Source organism: Xenia sp. Carnegie-2017, unplaced genomic scaffold, assembly GCF_021976095.1.
Source record: "Xenia sp. Carnegie-2017 unplaced genomic scaffold, XeniaSp_v1 HiC_scaffold_19, whole genome shotgun sequence".
Classification (NCBI taxonomy): domain Eukaryota; kingdom Metazoa; phylum Cnidaria; class Anthozoa; order Malacalcyonacea; family Xeniidae; genus Xenia; species Xenia sp. Carnegie-2017.
The window spans coordinates 2,211,030-2,231,223 of record NW_025813481.1 but is presented as its reverse complement, the minus strand read 5'-3'; the positions used below and the strand labels follow the sequence as shown (position 1 = coordinate 2,231,223).

At 32.6% G+C, this 20,194-nt stretch overlaps 2 protein-coding genes across 2 annotated transcripts in view; both read right to left on the bottom strand.

The window, feature by feature from the left end:
• LOC124438523 (probable serine/threonine-protein kinase ireA) overlaps positions 1 to 16,502 on the bottom strand; it is a 43,670-nt gene extending 27,168 nt beyond the window's left edge. The window contains exons 1-11 of the mRNA XM_046988692.1: positions 16,315 to 16,502; positions 11,948 to 12,037; positions 11,631 to 11,717; positions 11,370 to 11,423; positions 10,347 to 10,400; positions 8,130 to 8,150; positions 7,147 to 7,227; positions 6,148 to 6,168; positions 5,991 to 6,047; positions 5,836 to 5,910; positions 5,677 to 5,721 (exon numbers count right to left, since the gene is read on the bottom strand). Coding sequence (XP_046844648.1) covers positions 5,677 to 5,721; positions 5,836 to 5,910; positions 5,991 to 6,047; positions 6,148 to 6,168; positions 7,147 to 7,227; positions 8,130 to 8,150; positions 10,347 to 10,400; positions 11,370 to 11,423; positions 11,631 to 11,685 — 463 coding nt within the window. The 5' untranslated portion in view covers positions 11,686 to 11,717; positions 11,948 to 12,037; positions 16,315 to 16,502. The remainder of the gene's footprint in view (positions 1 to 5,676; positions 5,722 to 5,835; positions 5,911 to 5,990; positions 6,048 to 6,147; positions 6,169 to 7,146; positions 7,228 to 8,129; positions 8,151 to 10,346; positions 10,401 to 11,369; positions 11,424 to 11,630; positions 11,718 to 11,947; positions 12,038 to 16,314) is intronic.
• LOC124438522 (AP-3 complex subunit mu-1-like) overlaps positions 13,159 to 20,194 on the bottom strand; it is a 33,531-nt gene continuing 26,495 nt past the window's right edge. Inside the window, exons 8-12 of the mRNA XM_046988688.1 lie at positions 19,040 to 19,746; positions 18,370 to 18,961; positions 17,027 to 17,727; positions 16,509 to 16,939; positions 13,159 to 13,342 (exon numbers count right to left, since the gene is read on the bottom strand). Of these exons, the coding sequence (XP_046844644.1) occupies positions 13,300 to 13,342; positions 16,509 to 16,939; positions 17,027 to 17,727; positions 18,370 to 18,961; positions 19,040 to 19,746 (2,474 nt within the window). The 3' untranslated portion in view covers positions 13,159 to 13,299. The remainder of the gene's footprint in view (positions 13,343 to 16,508; positions 16,940 to 17,026; positions 17,728 to 18,369; positions 18,962 to 19,039; positions 19,747 to 20,194) is intronic.

Below are 20,194 nucleotides of genomic sequence, written 5' to 3'. Positions count from 1 at the left end.
TACCAATACTCTTCGTCAAGGTTCTCTTCCAAATGGCAATAATTCACAACAAAATTTGAACGCTTTGCTTTAAACTCATTAAGAATTTCTTTTTCTCGATTTGCACAGTCTTTGCCTCTATCTTTGCGTATTCGCTTTACTGCTTTTCCATAACCATCATTTCCCAGGGCAAGGTAAACACGGGTTCCATCACTTCCCTTGCCAAGCAAAAACTCCTCCTTAAAAATTACGCGCAATTCACTGAACAGCATAACATTTTCTGGATGTTTGCGTCCATATTCCTCCATCTTTTTAAACTTTTCCTGATGTATTATTGATTTATCACAACATTTCCATGGTTGACGCAACAATTCTTGAACTTAAAGGAGAAGTACAAATCAGGAAAGACTAAAAAAGGACTGATAAATTCGTGCAATAAATTCATCAACTAACAGTTTTATTTGTTTTGGTAATATCACATAACATATAACATTGCTGTGTTTTTCTCTGGATGAGAAAACAAGGATGTTTTTACTTTGATATGGAAATTTACTCAGGTAGAAATGAGTTGGTCATCATACAATTCACGCGCAATAATCGACGTTCCACGATTAGTTCATTGCATGACCATACCAACTTTTAACTCAATAAAGCCAGTGGCGGATCTAGAGTACGTCAAAATAAATTGCTGCAGCTCATGCTTGGATATATTTCCATTTCCAAATACATGGAGGAATGTCTATTGATAAAGTTTAATTTTTTGAAATTCAAATCCAATAGTTTTGGTTTGAACATATTTTGAATTTAAAATTGAGCATCTATAATTCATTTTGACAAACTCTAGATCTGCTATACTATATTGAGCAATTCTGCAATGGATAAAACACACTTCGTTTTCACATTAACATAAAATATGAAATTTAGTATCTGAATGTTAAAAAGTTAGGACCGAAAATCATCTTAAATGAATATACTTAAATGAATAGTGAAAATCATCTTAAATGAATATACTTAAATGAATAAATGAAAATCATCTTAAATGAATAAATTGAATTTACTCAATGATCTCTACAAATGTTTACAAAGCAATGATCGCTTCATTAACTGACTTTATTTTAACTGGGAACAATAAGAAATAGTTGAAATAGTTGCTTACGACATGCTGCACTTTACGTTCTGACACTGACATTTTTATGCATGCAATGAAAAGAATGTTTCATTCTTAATTAATAGTCATTAAAAAATTCTGAGAATTGAAAAAATTTACAAAGCATTTTCTAACTCAAGCAATTGAGAGCAGTAAACAAATTAATCACAATCTTTTACGAAATTGAAAATAATTTGTTATACCAACCTTCCAAACGTTGTTTTCCCTCTTCTGTATTATGAAAAATAAATAATAAAATAATGTTAAAATATTATATAGTTAAGTGACAAGCAACTAGAGCATTTTTTGTTTCATTTATAACACAACAAAACAATTTCATGGGCTCTTTATCATGAAATATGAACAATGTTAATGTATGGGCTTCTTTTAATATTTGGTCGCATCATAATACCACACCGATTATAAAGATAAGAAAATATAAAAATTATAGAACCACAAATTACAATTTTCCATTATGAACATAAGCTCTCCTCCCCAAATTATTGAGCTGGCTACTCCGTTGTTTTTCAAATCCTGATTCACATTTTCACACTTTTAAAAAATGATATTGTCCTTTGTTGTATTAGGAGGTCTATTTATCGAAGGCGAGTAGCTACAATTGTATTTACCCTAAGAAATTTATGAGTAATGATAGTATCAACACCACCAATAACGTAAAAAGGTTGGAAAGAAGCAGTTATAAGCGTTTGTCAAAAAAATTTTTACCGACCGGAGCATACCAGTTGTAGATACTCTGAAAAAAAATAAACTGACTGCATTCAGCATTCCCATGTATCACAAGAATCATTTCATACTCTGACGCCAAAGTGGCGGTTTTGAAGAAGGAAGAGAATGAGCAGAGGTTGTTTTCTGTTTATGCTGAAAGGATGATGATGGTGGAAGCATTGCATGGTGTTGATGTAAGAGTCAATTTAAGAAGAAATGAATTTACTGAAAGACATTACAGGCTTGCAGTTGCGTAGCTAGCCCACAAATTTGTTCATCATTTGTAAATTTTACACTATTATTATTATTCATTTCTCAAAAAAGTAATTATTTTACTGTGAGTGAACACATTAAAATTTACAAAGCATGAACAAAGATGTTGGCTGGTTATATGCCACTGGAGGTTTGTGGATGACCAATGCATAGTAGCGGGGACGAAAATTATGCAGAATATCTTAGATAGATTGGGTGGTGTATCATGAGAATATGGTATGAGCATAAATATAAAGACGACAAAAGTTACTGCAGTTTCCAAATAATTTGGCGGCTAATAAATAATAATTTTGTTATTTGGGTTTCTTGATAACAGATAATGATAAGAGATGAAAATGAAAAGAGAAATGGCAAAATCAGCTTTCAACAAAAGTACTCACAAGAGGTATACGTAGGAAAAAGAAAAATTGAATCATCAAAACAGTTGTTTGGTGTTTGTAGCATCTTTTTTGGATCATAGTCATGAAAAGCGAAGGAAGGATATGAGAAAGATAGAGGCACTTGTGATGTGAATCTTGGAAAGAATGGAGATCAGGCTGAATAGAAAGGAAAACAATAGGAGTGATGTTGATGGTGTAGATGAAAAGAGAGAAGGGTAGAAATACCATAGAATTAAAAAGACGTAGAATTGACACATCTTTCGCGGTAATAACTTGTTAAAATAAGTGGCCGAGAAAAGAGTTTATTGTAAAAAACATAAGGAAAGAAAAAGGATTGGATTGCTAAGTAACTTGAAAGAGAACAGATATGGCAACTTGAAAAGAAAACCTGAGAATTGAGAGACCTGGAGAAGATAAATGCTTAAATAGATCTCTCGGTACATAAATAACTAGACGGCGACAAAAACTTTTGTTGTTGGTATTATACTACATGATAAACTAACCTTCATCATTATCGTTACTATCTGCAAAGTATAAAAAAATCACAATATTATCACATTTACGCATTATACGTCAAATTGAATATCTTATTGTTAAAAATTGTGACTAAATAGAGACGAAAAGCCTCTTAAATGAATTAAGACAGTTTATACAAACAGCAAACAGGAGTTAACAACTACAAAAATCTATCCCAAAATAACGTCAATTCATACATCAGTTGTCAAATTGTATATTACTTGTATACATCTACTTTAAAAACTCAGTGATATTTTAAGAGTGAAAATCAAGAACAGTACATTTTCAGTCAGTGTTATGTGTGAATGACTCTTTTTACGTCTTTTTAGGGACGAATAAACCTGTTGTTGTAACTTAGCTAATCACAGATAATAATGTTTTTTTAACAAATTTTCCAGCATTCTTTGCAAAAGATTGGCATGATAAAAAAAACAAGGGCAGAAGCACGGGGTACCAAGTATTGGAAAGCAGATATCGGAAAGCAAATACCGAGTGGAAGGTACCTGGTAGAAGTTTATTCGTATAAATTAATCTTTGTGCGAAAATATTGCATTTCAAATTGTTATCTAAGATGTGCCTGATTCAAGAAGAATTGGTCACAGGCGCACACAAAAGTAGCATTGTGTCTTTGCCACACATTGTGATTGATTTGCGCTTTAAAAATAAATATTTGCCGATTCGCTTTGAGAATTACGTGGAATGACCACTGTTGCGGTAAGAAAAAAAAGAAGTAACAGTTGTGGCATTGCTTGCTGCGTTTTACTTTTCTTTCTTGGAAAACGCCAACATTTTTTTTCTAGTGTTTTTGGTATTCCAAAAGTTCTTGCTTTAAAGTAGTAAATTCCTCCTGCGTTTTGCTTTGATTTTGAAAGGAAGCTAAGAAAGTATTTTGTTGTGTTTATTGTCAAAGGAGAAAATTACGTGTGCACAAATGGAGGAAGCAACGTATCGAGGACAAAATATCATAATGTTCAGTCAGTATTTTCAGCTTTTCATGCATCCAAACACAAATTCAATTTGCAATGCTTCCATTGTTATACAAAACAACATAAACACAAGTATATATTTTTTTGTCAAAAACGGTAAAAGCTTTAGACAATAAAACTTTTAAGACTTACAATTAAATATGTTAAGTTTCTTTGTTGAATCGCCGTTTTTTTTTACCACAACAAGTTCATTACGTCTTTTTGATAAAGCGTTTATCTGGTATTATATTATACTGCTAAATAGTACCAGTCTTCTCTAGCATTACCCCGCTACATGTTACCCAGTACTTTCTACTTGGTACCTGGTATCACACCCACATTTTTGACTCTGCCGCAGTGGTATTGAGAATCAAGTGAAAAGAAAATGTTCGTGTAAATGCTAATAAATTTGATAATAATAAAAAATGATACATGAAATGAAAGCGTTCATGGATTTCAGCATCGCATCATTATTTCTAATAGAAGTATAGAACCGGCTGTGTGTTGAACGCCCCTCGACATCTTTAGAATGATGATATAAGAATATAAGGCTTCCTGTGATTGGTTAATCCCTGTTTTACTACTTAATTTATTCATACATTGCAAATACTTATATCCTTTTTGCAATCTTATTCCATACTTATACTACCATTCTAAAGATGTCGAGCGCTGCGATGAAACGTCAATAAAATTTCCTCTTTTCATATTTCTGACTACAATGGCATTTTATATTATTGCAATAAGTTGGGCATTAATGTTCATGATACGACTACGTTTCACGCATGGAGAATCTACAGCCACTGTTTGAATTTTGCACGGGTAAACAAGCTGAGAGAGAAAAACTGGAGTTTGAAAGTAACGCTTTTCAAATACATTGAACATAAGCAGACATAAACAACCATATAAACATTATTACTATTAGTTTTTGCATGACTATACCGACCTTTACGATGTCGTTTCTTTTTTATTGCAGTATTAAAAATAAATCTTAAAAACAACGTTATGTTAAATTTACACGTGGCAGTTAACTGATCACTTGCGCATTGCGCATTTTTTTTCATTAGATAAAAAGTCGGAGACTTTGGGAAGAACAAAAACAGATTATTTTAATTTTGTTTAAGTAAATCAGATGGTAGGGAAATACAAAATATAACGCCAACGCATCAATCGTTTTCAGTTTCAGGAGAGTAAATTAAATAATTAATTTGCCGTCAATGTAATGAATAATTGATATTTGCTGAACACAACACAATAAAATAATTCATTCAATGGTAAGAATTTTTTATTCTTAGGGTTTCGGATAAAAATAGCGATCTTTCAAAACGCTGACATTTTGAAAACAACGCTTGTTATTTTTCAAACGACTCACGCCAATATCTAAGTCACAAAGAGCATTTTCATAAAGAACATTTTTTAGCATGCATTTTAATTTTTTGCTGCCCACATCGGCTTTGCATACTTTTAACGATCTTGTGCAAATATTCTAGTGTAACGATCTTATGTTATTATGCAGTACAGTACTATGCAAAACTTTTAGCTCACCTTTTAAAATGTGAAAAATTTAGTAGTAATGTTGCATTTTAGAAATTCAGTAAAGAAACTAGTAACTGTGTATGTAGAATGTAGATTTACATGTATAATTTACGTTGATAATATGAGGCTGGGAAGTAAAGAAAAGACTGTTACTTACCAGCTTCCGATTCAGAAGGCACAGCACTTTTGGCAACGTTAACATCTTCAAATGCAGTAACAATGCAATTATATGATAACATATTTACATAACATCGCATGCAGCAAGATTAAGGTAATATTTGGTGCGCTATTCCACAATAATTTCCCACTTCATTACCTCTCATTTTACTTTTTTCATCACTTTCTAAAGACGTGATATTGGGCAAAATACCCTCTCTTTTTATATGTTGCTCTATAGAGAATAAGACAAGAACATTAATGCAAAGAACAGAGTTTCAAGCTCCATTAATAAATATCAAAAATTCGTATTACTCATTGTACTAGAAGATGAAGATTGGTCTACTTTTTTAAGTTCATCATTATGGGAAACTAAAACATAAATTAGATTTCAAAGTTGACAGGAGTCATAAAATAATTAGCACCAATAGCTGCGGATAGCGCTGTAGATTCACATTGAAATAAAATGTACCTTCTTCTATCGCACGACAAACTAAACATAAAAACAACAGTATAATTACATTGAAACACAGCAAACTAACTGCTTGAAATGCATTTTAAAAAAGTACGTAAGCAATTCAATCTAGCTATAAAACATAATCACAGACTGGCTTGTCATGCTCATGATGTGGCTAACTTTTTTCTAACAATCATCAGTGATTTTTCTAAAACTTATTCTAAAGCTTAAAGAGAGGTTTTTGATTTTTAGTCGCTGAAAATTTTAAGAATTGTACTTTAAAAGACGTCCATGTTTTGGTCATATATTTAGGAACGCAAAAAGGGACTGTATGGATTACCCGAACTCAGGTTATACCTTAGAATAATGACATTTTAAACTTACGCTTCAATGTTTTGTATGACGACAAAAGTGCGTGAATATGACTGGCTAAATTATGATAAACTTCTGTAAAGCCATGCAAAAGTCATGATATTGTTGTATCCCATGAATTAAATAATAGCTTGAAAGACGCTATATGATACGTGATATTTTTTTCTGTGCAGTACAATTATACAGGGTGTCACACTACCGAAACCATCTTATGCTAGAGTATAAATGCCCTAGCAATGATAAATTCATTGTATAAATTTGAGGTATTTTCAGAGAAGTCACTATTTTGTGTTTTTGGCCAGCCCAGTGTGCGAGATTTTCAATACCTTGCGTAAGTAGTGTTTGTGACAATATTTTACAAAATTATTATCATAGTTGTGAAATTATAATCTTTCACTTCTTAAAGAGGCTTTTATAAATCTTATATAAATGTCTGATACATTTTATGTTCGTTAAATATGGATCATTTGAACTGTGTTGAAGAAAGGCTGTTACATGTACGCATTGCGTACCTGTTTTTCTTCAATAATCACTGTTATACACTTTAATGTAAAATTTACATTGTAAATATGAGCTGAGAGACAAGCAGGAAACAGAACGACAATGAAGAATGATTTTTCTAAAAAATAAAAATTTTGTTACCTGATGAAGGCATTGCATCGCTGTCTTCCAAACTGTCATTATCATTCAATTGACATTCAGAAGGTTCTCTTATTTTAGAAGCTGGAACAATGCAAATAAATAACATTACCAAATGATAATAAAATACAATACACAGCTTTCCTCAGTGGCGTAGCTAACTCGATGATGACATAATAATATTCATTATACATGTTTTGCAAGATCATGTTCTTTTGAAACTAATTGTTTCTTACGGATGATAACACGCATTTATGACGAAAAAATTATGCAGAATATCTTAGATAGATTTGTTGGTGTATCATGAGAATATGGTATGAGCATAAATATAAAGACGACAAAAGTTACTGCAGTTTCCAAATAATTTGGCGGCTAATAAATAATAATTTTGTTATTTGGGTTTCTTGATAACAGATAATGATAAGAGATAAAAATGAAAAGAGAAATGGCAAAATCAGCTTTCAACAAAAGTACTCACAAGAGGTATACGTAGGAAAAAGAAAAATTGAATCATCAAAACAGTTGTTTGGTGTTTGTAGCATCTTTTTTGGATCATAGTCATGAAAAGCGAAGGAAGGATATGAGAAAGATAGAGGCACTTGTGATGTGAATCTTGGAAAGAATGGAGATCAGGCTGAATAGAAAGGAAAACAATAGGAGTGATGTTGATGGTGTAGATGAAAAAAGAGAGATGTTGGGTAGAAATACCATAGAATTAAAAAGACGTAGAATTGACACATCTTTCGCGGTAATAACTTGTTAAAATAAGTGGCCGAGAAAAGAGTTTATTGTAAAAAACATAAGGAAAGAAAAAGGATTGGATTGCTAAGTAACTTGAAAGAGAACAGATATGGCAACTTGAAAAGAAAACCTGAGAATTGAGAGACCTGGAGAAGATAAATGCTTAAATAGATCTCTCGGTACATAAATAACTAGACGGCGACAAAAACTTTTGTTGTTGGTATTATACTACATGATAAACTAACCTTCATCATTATCGTTACTATCTGCAAAGTATAAAAAAATCACAATATTATCACATTTACGCATTATACGTCAAATTGAATATCTTATTGTTAAAAATTGTGACTAAATAGAGACGAAAAGCCTCTTAAATGAATTAAGACAGTTTATACAAACAGCAAACAGGAGTTAACAACTACAAAAATCTATCCCAAAATAACGTCAATTCATACATCAGTTGTCAAATTGTATATTACTTGTATACATCTACTTTAAAAACTCAGTGATATTTTAAGAGTGAAAATCAAGAACAGTACATTTTCAGTCAGTGTTATGTGTGAATGACTCTTTTTACGTCTTTTTAGGGACGAATAAACCTGTTGTTGTAACTTAGCTAATCACAGATAATAAATTTTTTTAACAAATTTTCCAGCATTCTTTGCAAAAGATTGGCATGATAAAAACACAAGGGCATAAGCACGGGGTACCAAGTATTGGAAAGCAGATATCGGAAAGCAAATACTGAGTGGAAGGTACCTGATACCAGATAGCAGTTTATTCGTATAAATTTATCTTTTAGGCGAAAATATTGCATTTCAAATTGTTATCTAAGATGTGCCTAATTCAAGAAGAATTGGTCACAGGCGCCCACAAAAGTAGCATTGTGTCTTTGCCACACATTGTGATTGCTTGCGCAATAAAAATAAATATTTGCCGATTCGCTTTGAGAATGATCGTGGAATGACCACTCTTACGGTAAGAAAAAAAAAGAAGTAACAGTTGTGGCATTGCTTGCTGCTTTTTACTTTTCTTTCTTGGAAAACGCCAACATTTTTTTTCTAGTGTTTTTGGTATTCCAAAAGTTCTTGCTTTCAAGTAGTAAATTCCTCCTGCGATTTGCTTTGATTTTGAAAGGAAACAAAAAAAGTATTTTGTTGTGTTTATCGTCAAAGAGGGAAATTACGTGTGCACAAATGGAGGAAGCAACGTATCGAGACAAAATATCACAATGTTCAGTCAGTATTTTCAGCTTTTCATGCATCCAAACACAAATTCAATTTGCAATGCTTCCATTGTTATACAAAACAACATAAACACAAGAATATTTTTTTTGTCAAAAACGGTAAAAGCTTTAGAAATAAAACTTTTAAGACTTACAATTAAATACGTTAAGTTTCTTTGTTGAATCGCCGTTTTTTTTACCACAACAAGTTCATTACCTCTTTTTGATAAAGCGTTTATCCGGTATTATGTTATACTGCTAAATAGTACCAGTCTTCTCTAGTATTACCCCGCTACATGTTACCCAGTACTTGCTACTTGGTACCTGGTATCACACCCACATTCTTGACTCTGCCGCAGTGGTATTGAGAATCAAGTGAAAAGAAAATGTTCGTGTAAATGCTAATAAATCTGATAATAATAAAAAATGATACATGAAATGAAAGCGTTCATGGATTTCTGCATCGCATCATTATTTCTAATAGAAGTATAGAACCGGCTGTGTGTTGAACGCCCCTCGACATCTTTAGAATGATATAAGAATATAAGGTTTCCTGTGATTGGTTAATCCCTGTTTTACTACTTAATTTATTAAGCCGCTGTTTGAATTTTGAATATCTGCAGCCACTGTTTGAATTTTGAATGGGTTAACATGCTGAGAGAGAAAAACTGGAGTTTGAAGGTAACGCTTTTCAAATACATTGAACATAAGCAGACATAAACAACCGTATCAACATTATTACTATTAGTTTTTGCATGACTATACCGACCTTTTTTATGTCGTTTCTTTTTTATTGCAGTATTAAAAATAAATCTTAAAAACAAGGTTATGTTAAATTTACACGTGGCAGTTAACTGATCTCTTGCGCATTTTTGAATTTGAATGGTAAGAATTTTTTATTCTTAGGGTTTCGGATAAAAATAGCGATCTGTCAAAACGCTGACATTTTGAAAACAACGCTTGTTATTTTTCAAACGACTCACACCATTATCTAAGTCACAAAGAAGATTTTCATAAAGAACATTTTTTTGCACGCATTTTAATTTTTTGCTGCCCACAACCTTTTTGCATATATTTAACGATCTTATGAAAATATTCTGGTATAACGATCTTATGTAAATATGCAGTGCAGTCCCTTTAAATGCGGAAACATTGAGATTGAAAAATCAATAATGAAAGCATCTGTCGAGGTGAAAAGAGTTCGGAGAATTAAAGAACCTAATGTTTTTAAGGTTACCTTCTGAAAAGCTTGTGTTCATCGAAAAGTGTTCATCCAAATTATCATCTGCCTCTAAACACATGATAAAAAAAAAACCTGTATATCACATGTTACACTACCCAGATTTTGTAAAATATGAATAAAAAGTAGGTCCACAAACGGATAAAAGACGAAAAATGTCATTCTAACTAAAATTTTGGGATATTTGACTCAATAAAAACACAATAAAGTTGGTTCCATGACGTAGAACACTCCCTCTCAAACCTTTAAGCGAGCCATAATGTATTTAGAATTTGCATTTACGTAACCATTTATTGTATGTTATTCGGTCTTGCAAATATTACATGCATGGTTAGGCTAATACCGTGTGTTTGCAAAGAGGGAGTTGAACCAGTGAGTTGAACTACCTTACTTTGTGGTTTCTAATCTTTTGGGTGGAAAAATGACAACGTGGGTTTCATTGCAAGTTTTTCCGTAAAGCTAATAATATACTTTTTCATAACACATCATAAATATCTCTTGAAACAGTTATTTCTCACAAAAAAAGTTAAAGAAACGAATAACTTAGATCAAACATCAGGGCAACTAAAGGGCAACTAGCTACCAACTAAATGCTAAATGAAACTATGTATTCGTAAACATAATTATTGGCTTTTATTGACTATCAATGATGAAATTATATGTTTTAAATGGATGTTATCAACAATATTCTATTTAAGTTCATCTATGTACGTGTAACGTATACATGTAACTGACACGTTGATCATGATGGTTTTCACAATTCACTTTTAGCATCATAGTCAGTTTTCACTTTCTATGTATATTGATCAAATTTCTATGTTTACAAAGTTTATAATTTTCACATGATTTTGATCCACAGCATTTGCATTACTTTTAAATTAAAAGATTTTTAGTTGGCTACATATAACGATACCTTTCACAATTAATTTATCAGGTTATAAATTATTGTTTATATTTAGCGTTGAAAAACATGGAAATGTTTGGGCAGCAAATGTTTGCTAACAAAATTTTTTTGCTTACCAGGTTTTGATGTGGAAGGCGAAACACCAATGATGACTTCACTGTTATTATCATCTAATAGATAAATCAAATTAATTTTTTGCAATGCAATTAAATAACATTACAGTATGATGACAAATTCTAAAACACTCTTATCTGACCCTTTACAAACGTATGAATGATACGCATGATATAAACAACTCTTAATTGTTTGTGTTTGACTTTTAAAGGGAATGTAAAGATGTTTGTGCAAATGTTTGCTAACAAAAAACAATTTCTTACCAAGTACTGCTGTAGAAGGAGTTTTGTCAATGTCGTCATAGTCGTTGTCACTCATGGAAGATGGCAAAGATATCTTTTCGTAAGAAGCTGAAAATTAATGCATTACCATACACGGTTAATACATTATAGCAAGATAAAAGGAATACTTGCTGAGCTATTTCACTCTTCACTTTTTTGATCGTTAACAAAAGTATGAGAATAAGGAAGATATAAACGAACTCAATGGTTACATTGCATTCTTGTTTGTACTTTACATTTCAAAAGGCAATAAAGATTACGTTTGGGTAAATATTTGCATATAAAATTTCATTACTTACTAGGTCCTGATGTAGAAGACGTTATGCCAATATCAGCATCACTGTCATTATCATTTAGTAGATATAACAAAGATATCTTTTCTTCAGAAGCTGAAGCAATGTAAATATGAAACATTTAAGAATGATAATATTACTATAAAGTATTGCAACAAATATATTTTGTAAACAAACTTGATCATACTGATTTCGTCGTGACTGCTGTGTAAGATGGTCTTACTAGGAAAAATCTGAACGTATTTTTACCAAATCGAGAAAGGATCCTCAAAAAATTATGTTAACTATAGGTATTTGGTTATGCCTTCGAATGGTACGCAGTACTTTTACTTTTTACTATAGTATGTTTTCCTTTTAATACTTTCTACATTTAATGCACAATATTTATAGTTCTACTCAAGCCTAAAATCATAGTAGTTTAGTCACCAATAATAACAAATGATAATCGGATTGTTAATGCAAATTTTGGATGTTTTCAATTGATAATCTGAAAAAAAAAATACCAAAAAGGAATGGAGACGTTTGCAAACGATAATAGACATGATGAGAACATGTCTATCGTAACATTTTGCAAATGATAATGGACATGACGATAGAATGATAATAACCTATAAGACAACTTTCAGATATTCCAAAATGTTTGTAAGAATTTTCTAAGTTGGCAGTCACGTAGTATTATAAATGTGTACATAAAGTTCTATGAAAATAAGCACACAAAGTGAATTAAAATCACTTCAACTTTTAAATCCCCGAAGCGTAATTAGTTGCACAGCCATTGAATTTTTAATGTTATAATCTCGTGCTAACAAATTATGGTATTTGCAATTTTTTGATACATGCTGTACAGGGTGTCTCAAAAAATTACACATCTTTGAAATTAGCCGACGTTTTAAATTTGCAAGATTCATTCAGCAGTAATTGATTCTCAAATAAACCCTGTAAACGCATTTAAAAAAAAATAATACATACGAATTGCTGCCACGAAAAGCTACGAAAATCAATACATTACATCAAAAAATCATGATTTTAAAACATGGCATTGAGATAATTCTCGTGTGCAGGGGCGGATCTAGGCCATGGCGAAAGTGGCTTGAGCCACGGTCAGAATTCTGCCACTTAAGTTTTTCCAGGGTTGACTTTTTCATGATTAAAAATTTTGCTCAAATACAGCAAAATTCGATTTTGTTAACAGAACAAAAACTTCAAATTAGACGTCTTGTTAAAATAGTATTATCATCCAGTTAAACTCTGAACTGTAAAATCACCGAAAGCGTCTCGAATCTTGCCGAATACGCCATGAATATGCTCGGAATATGTTCGTAAATTCGAGCCAGCAATCTCAGAATGAAGAGCCACGGTCAGCGTTCAAAAAATTTCGCAATAGTTGCTAAATATAGTAACCTTTAGCCACGGTGCAGCGTTGCAAGCCAATCACAGGGGACGTTTTGGTCATGTGCGCCATGGTGAGCCACGGTGAATGTATTTTGATTGCGCAATAAATACAAGTCATATGAAATTGCTCGATTCTTGTCGACTTGAAAAACGCTAGTTCTAGTACTACTCAGCGATTAGGATCAATGGAAACTTCTAAAAAGATCGATGTTCTTGAAAAGCTCGTCCAAACCTTTCAGCAAGAGAACGCTTGCGAAATTATTTCTGGTGAATTGTCTAACTTGAGACAACACTGTGTTAAAATAATCAACGAGGAAAGGCTTCGTCGTATAAATTCTACTGGCGATATTATGCTATGAACTTGTTCATTTTCAAAACTGCAGTTCCCTGAAAGCCAAATTGAAAGATCAGGACCCAATGTCCCTGTTAGGTAAGAATTTACATTTATTGGGGTATTAATTTATATTTTTATTTACGTTTGACATCTTGGCCTGAAATATATGATCAATCAGTTAATTATCAGCTATTCATATTTAGTGTATCATGTAAAATATATGTCTAGAGCTGTCATTATTTTGCATACTCAGTCTGTCTAATGTACGGCCTAAATAATTTTAATTATTACTGTCTGTTAAATAAAATGTTTTACTTCAATATTAGTCAAAGCTAGTCTTTTTAAAATTTAACCCAATCAATAATGTATTATCCTTGTATTCCTGGCATTTTATGTTATCCCCTGGTTAAAGAAACTAACATATCATTTTGAATAACTGTTACTTTCTTTCGCTGGTTATATAGAATATTGATGCTATAGTAGATGGAATCAATAAGTCGTCTGAATCCTGTTCGACATGCCTAGACCAGTTCCAAATCTTAGACTACCTGCCTGTGACTTTGACTTTATCATGATGTTACCAAATTAACACAAAGAGAAAATAACTTTCTCAATTTCAATATTATTAGTCTATCTTTAACAGTATTGGTTACCCTTATTTATTCTAATGTCAGAGTCAGTCTAGCAGATTTGTTTCCAGGTATAACTTGGTATAACAAAGCAGCCATTGATACTTAAATACTAATTTTTCTTTTAGTAGTTTAGCCAATGGGAATTTTCTGTTCAATGCATGTTCTATTGAATTAGTTGAGAATGAGACTCTCTCTATTTACTTGAGATTCCTAACTAGTGTTGAAATGTTTGAGAATGCAAAATACTAATCTATCCATCCTCTCATCGAGTCCCAGCATAAAAATGGTGCATTCACTTCACTTAAAAATGCCTTTGCCATGTGTATATGCGATGCAGCTCTAACCTCTTTAGAAAATGCGAATGAAATTGCAGCAGTTTTACAAGAAGCAGTGGAAAGAGCAAATAATTACACCTTTTCACCCTTGATGTGTATGTTTGCTTTGTCAACAGAAATCCAGTGTGCTATTCAGTCATACTACCCAATTACTAATGATGCTGAAGTGAAAGGAAATTGGGATTTGTTGGCTAAAATGTTCAATTTTACAATATATCCAAGAGATTTCGTTGATGGGAGTGCAATTGACTATGTCCATATCTTTCGTTGTGCTGCGATGCCACCTTCTTATTTGGTAGATCAAAAAATCCCATCCACCAAAAATCATTTTGTTACTTTGTTTTTAGAGGACCACCTTTGAACATTGCTTTTATTAATCTTGCCATCTTTACCATTGTTGGATAAACATCTTTGTCGCTGTTGGAAGAAGATCACCTTTGAACATTGTTTTTATTAATCTTGCCAACTTTACGATTATTGGATAAACATCTTTGCTGTTGTTGGAAGAAGATCACCTTTGAACATTGCTTTTATTAATCTTGCCATCTTTACCATTGTTGGATAAACATCTTTGTCGCTGTTGGAAGAAGATCACCTTTGAACATTGTTTTTATTAATCTTGCCAACTTTACAATTATTGGATAAACATCTTTGCTGTTGTTGGAAGACCACCTTTGAACATTGCTTTTATTAGTCTTGCCATCTTTATGGCTGTTACAAAAGGCATCCTCGCTGCTTTTCGAAAAAGACCATTTGATGGGGCAACAAAGATGGGGAATTATTTTTTTGTAGTGAACTGTCTTTTGGTTATTCACTGAAAAATAACATGCTTCATCTTTCTCTCACTCCTGTGGCAACAATCCTGTGATTACAGAAAGGTACGGAAACTGCGTTGATTTTACATCAGACACCACAAGATAAGTAAAATTTTTATCCGAACAGAATTAAAAAAATGGCGATATTAGAATTTTTTTTAGATGAGATTATAACTAAAATATTGTTATATTCTACATTAAAAATGCAGGAATTTGCTTTTCCGAGAGTCTAGATTTCAAAATTTTCTGGGGGAGCATGCCCCCAGACCCCCCTAGCGTTGGCTCGCGCCGAAGTCGCTCAATACGTCACAGGGCCACGGTCAGCCAAGAAGCTGGATCCGCCCCTGGTGTGTGATTGGTTGATGACAGTGCAGTTTATCTCTAAGTGCACTGTGAAAATATGTTATTGTACTCTTCAAATAAGACAACAAATATATGACAGAAAATCATCATATATTTGCGCATAGATCGTGAAACAAACATTTAACTACCGCAATCGATGTTTTCTAAAGACAAAGCAAAGTAAAATCTTACAACTATATAAATGATCATGGAGCTATATAACATAGGTACGTTGTGGAAACGCAGCAGCAGAGTATAAGAATAAATAATTATGCAGGTATTTAATTTACGTTTCTTTCCATCAACTACTTTGTTTTCCACAACATGTATGGTATCTAGAAATATTTGCAAGAGTAATTGCTAAAAATTAAGCGATATTAAATGCAAATATATTTTATAATTTAGGCAAACAAGTAGAGTGAAAATTACTATCAAAGTTTTGACATTGTAAATCGTAAATTGAACTCTATATATAGCTACTTAATTCGTATACACTAAAAATAATTTCGAATGCTTTACTTACTCGTAAAATGTTTTCTTAGATCAGGTCTTGTTTTCCAGTCAGTCGACCTTATGATTTTGTGCACAAGAAGAGGCAGTTCAGGAAAACGTTGCAAGAAATATTCTTTATAGTTGCCTTCCTTGACATAACGCAAGAGATGTGTACGAGGTTTATCGTTCCAATGCTCTTTCACGTTTCTTATGAATCTTAAACACCTTGCCCATGTAGGCTCGTAAATCAGAGTTATCTCTTTGCCATTCTTTATAAAGGTTTTGAAATCTTCCAAGACTTCATCATCAATACGCGTCATCCATTCCATGGGAGCATATAATTGCGCAACGACATATGAATTTGGAGAACTTTGACCTTGTGATTGTTTCATTTCCGGCTGGTTTCCCATATCACATAGCATGCTAAATTTCTTTTCAAAGGATATCAGATAAGGGTGTTTTAACGCCTTTTTGGCAGATGGCCTGTCTTCTGGTGAATGTTGTAGCATCCACGAAAGAAGATCTTTAAGTTGAACATCATTGATTTCTTCCAAACCAACGGGTTTTCCCTCCAACATGTTTCGTAGTCTATACTTCTCAAGTCCAAAAGGATGTTTTCCTTTTGTTGCAACAAAGTAAGCCACCATTCCTGCATTCTAAAATAAATTAAACATAACAGAGTACGTAAAATGTAAAAATTAAATTTACGTATAATTTGAAAATAGTAACAACCCAATACCTACCATTACATCGGACTTTGTTTTGTATCGCGCTTTATCAAATATTTTTTTATCAACAATATAAGATTCAGGGGCAATCCAATGCTGAGTTGCCCTATTAGCATCGCTTACGTATGTCTGAGAGTCATTCTTCATAATTCGACTAATACCAAAATCGGCTATCAAAAATTTGCCTTGTGCGTTTCGTAGAACATTGGAAGGTTTCAAATCTCGATGAAGAATTGGATGTGGACCGCTATGAAGATCAGCTAATCCTTTTAAAATTTGTTTAAGAATGTCGGGAAGTAATTTTTGAAGGTAATACAAACTATTTGAATTTGATTCCACATATTCCTTCAACGACTCTTCACATAGGTCAATTATCAAGTAGACATATTCTGTTCCAAGGTTTTCTTCGTAGTAGGAATAATTCACAACATATTGCGAGTATTTTGCGTTTCCCTCATTCAAAATTTTCTTTTCCTTCTCTGCTATTTTGATGCAGCTATCTCGACGAATTCGTTTCACAGCTTTTTCAGAGCCATCCTTTCCCAGTCCAACATAAACGCGGGTTCCATCGTTTCCTTTTCCAATGCAAAATTCGTCTGAGAAAATAACCCGTACATTGTTCACATTTTCAACATTCTCACACTTAATTAACTTTAATAACTTTTCTTTGTGCTTTGTTAGTTCATCAATGTGTTTCCATTCTTGCAACTGCATTTCTTAAAATTATGTAAAATGAATTTAGAGATTAATAATAAAAATATGCAAACAATTGGAAGTAGTTCAAAGTTTCCATCACACACAAAATTTGGATGGTGGCAAATTAATTATCATATATTTCTGATTTATGCAATTGATTGGACAGCAGTATAAAGGCATAAGCAGATATCATAACATGTTCTTTTTATTGTGAAATAAAGCCGTATATAATTACACCTAGTATTTGCTGCTTTTGAGTGTAAAAAACGTGAAGAACATGTTTATCATGTCTACAGCTATATAATCAAGTGACAAATACAACAGAACAAATTTATTTCAAATCTCAACTTTTACTCTTGACTTTCAGTCTTTATGAGCATTTCGATGCTCGCCTATCTAGCAATCTGTTATGTATTCACTTTTTATCAGTGAAATTAGACCACAGATAAGAGACTATGCACTATAAAAAGAAATCATCAATTTTAAACTTCAAGGGAAGTATAATGCATGGCCCAAATTTTTGATCTAATATTTTCAGAAAAGATTTAGTATTGTCTATTTCAACCATCATTTCCAAATTCCAATCCCATGATATGATATTGTACATTTTTATTTTTGATAAATTAACTGTGGTAAAAAGTATTTCTTTGATAGTAACTTACTGGTTAAATGTTCTTCGAGATCTGGAAGTGATTTCCCTTCAATTAACTTCATGATACTATGTACAAGTAGAGGAAGCTTAGGGAAAACATGCAGGAAATACTCTTCATAGTTACCATTGCTTTGAGGCAGTTGTGTAGGAGGCTTATAGCGCCAATGCTGGTGAAAATTTAGTAAAAAATCTACACAACCCAACCATGTAGAGTCGTAGTATCCTTTATTGAAAAGATTAAAGACTTCAGGGTCGATACAATCTTTCCAACTTATTTGACGATTCAACTGCATATTGACATCTGAATTAGGAGAATGAAGTAAACGCGATATTTTTGTCCGTGGTTGGTTACTCAGGTCACACAGCATATGAAACTTCTCTTTATCAGATAGTAGATAAGGGTGTTTAAGCGCCTCGTTTGCTGATGGTCTGAGTTTGGGATTTAGCTGTAGCATCCATGAAAGAAGATGTTTAAGTTGAACATCCTTGATTTCCTTCAATCCAACAGGATTTCCATGTAGCAAATTTGCCAGTCTACACTCTTCAGATCCAAAAGGATGTTTACCTTTTGTAGCAACATAATAAGCAACGAGTCCTGCATTCTAAAATCAATAAAAGCAGTGTGAAAGAAATGTAAAAATTCAACTTTATTTAACACATGGTTACATTTTTATACCTACCATTACATCCGACTCTCTTTTGTAACTTGATTTGCCAAACGACTCATAATCTTTACGATATGATTCAGGAGCAATCCAATACGGAGTTCCCCTCTCACCAATGCTTGCATGTGTCGTACGGCCATTCTCCATTGTTCGGCTTAAACCAAAGTCAGCTATCAGAAATTTTCCTTCTGCGTTGCAGAGAACATTGGAAGGCTTCAAATTCCTGTGAAGAATAGAACTTGGCTCGCGGTGAAGATCAGCTAATCCTGTTAAAATGTGTCTGAGAATTTTGGGAAGAGAATTTTGAAGATCCTCCAAAGTAGAAGAATGCACTAAACACTCCAACGATTCTTCACACAGGTCGAGTATCAAATAGACCCATTCTGTTTCAGTATCTTTTTTGAAGAAAGAATAATTCACCAGATAATTCGAATTCTTTTCTTTAATTTCATTAAAAATTTTCATTTCTTCCTCTGCAAAATCGATAAAGTTGTACTGAAGTATTCGTTTCACAGCTTTCCCGTAACCATCCTTGCTCAGTCCAAGATAAACACGGGTTCCATCACTTCCTTCGCCAATGCAAAATTCATCTGAGAATATTACTCGAACATCGTTTAAAAGTTCAACGTTCACATTAGGATCTCGCCCATACTTAATCATTTTTAAAAATAATTCTTGGTGTTTTATCGATGGATCATTATATTTCCATTGCAATTCTGAAACTGAAGGAAAAAAAATAAATTTAGAAATGAATGGAGATAATAAAATACAAAAAAGTAATTAACGTTAGACTATTACAGTGAGAAATTGGATAGTGACTGCACAGTTTGTGCAAAGTACTAAAAGCAACCACTACATCATAAACTACCCGTTCAAGCAAACAGTTCTAGCAAGAGTGGAGGATAGTTGATAACAAAAAATTAATGAATATAATACAATATGACTACAGATTAGAAAAATACAGACACACACCCTGCTGAGTTTTTACTCTAGCGGTAGTAATATTTTTATGTTCAACAAAAACAAACAAAAAACAAATTTTTTCAAAGAATGACAAGTAATTCTTTTCAAAATTTGCATAAGCACTGAAAAAATTGTAAATGAAGGATTGTCAAGTTCTTAACCCGGAACTTAAAATATTAGTCAATTAGAAACAAAACTTTGCATCTT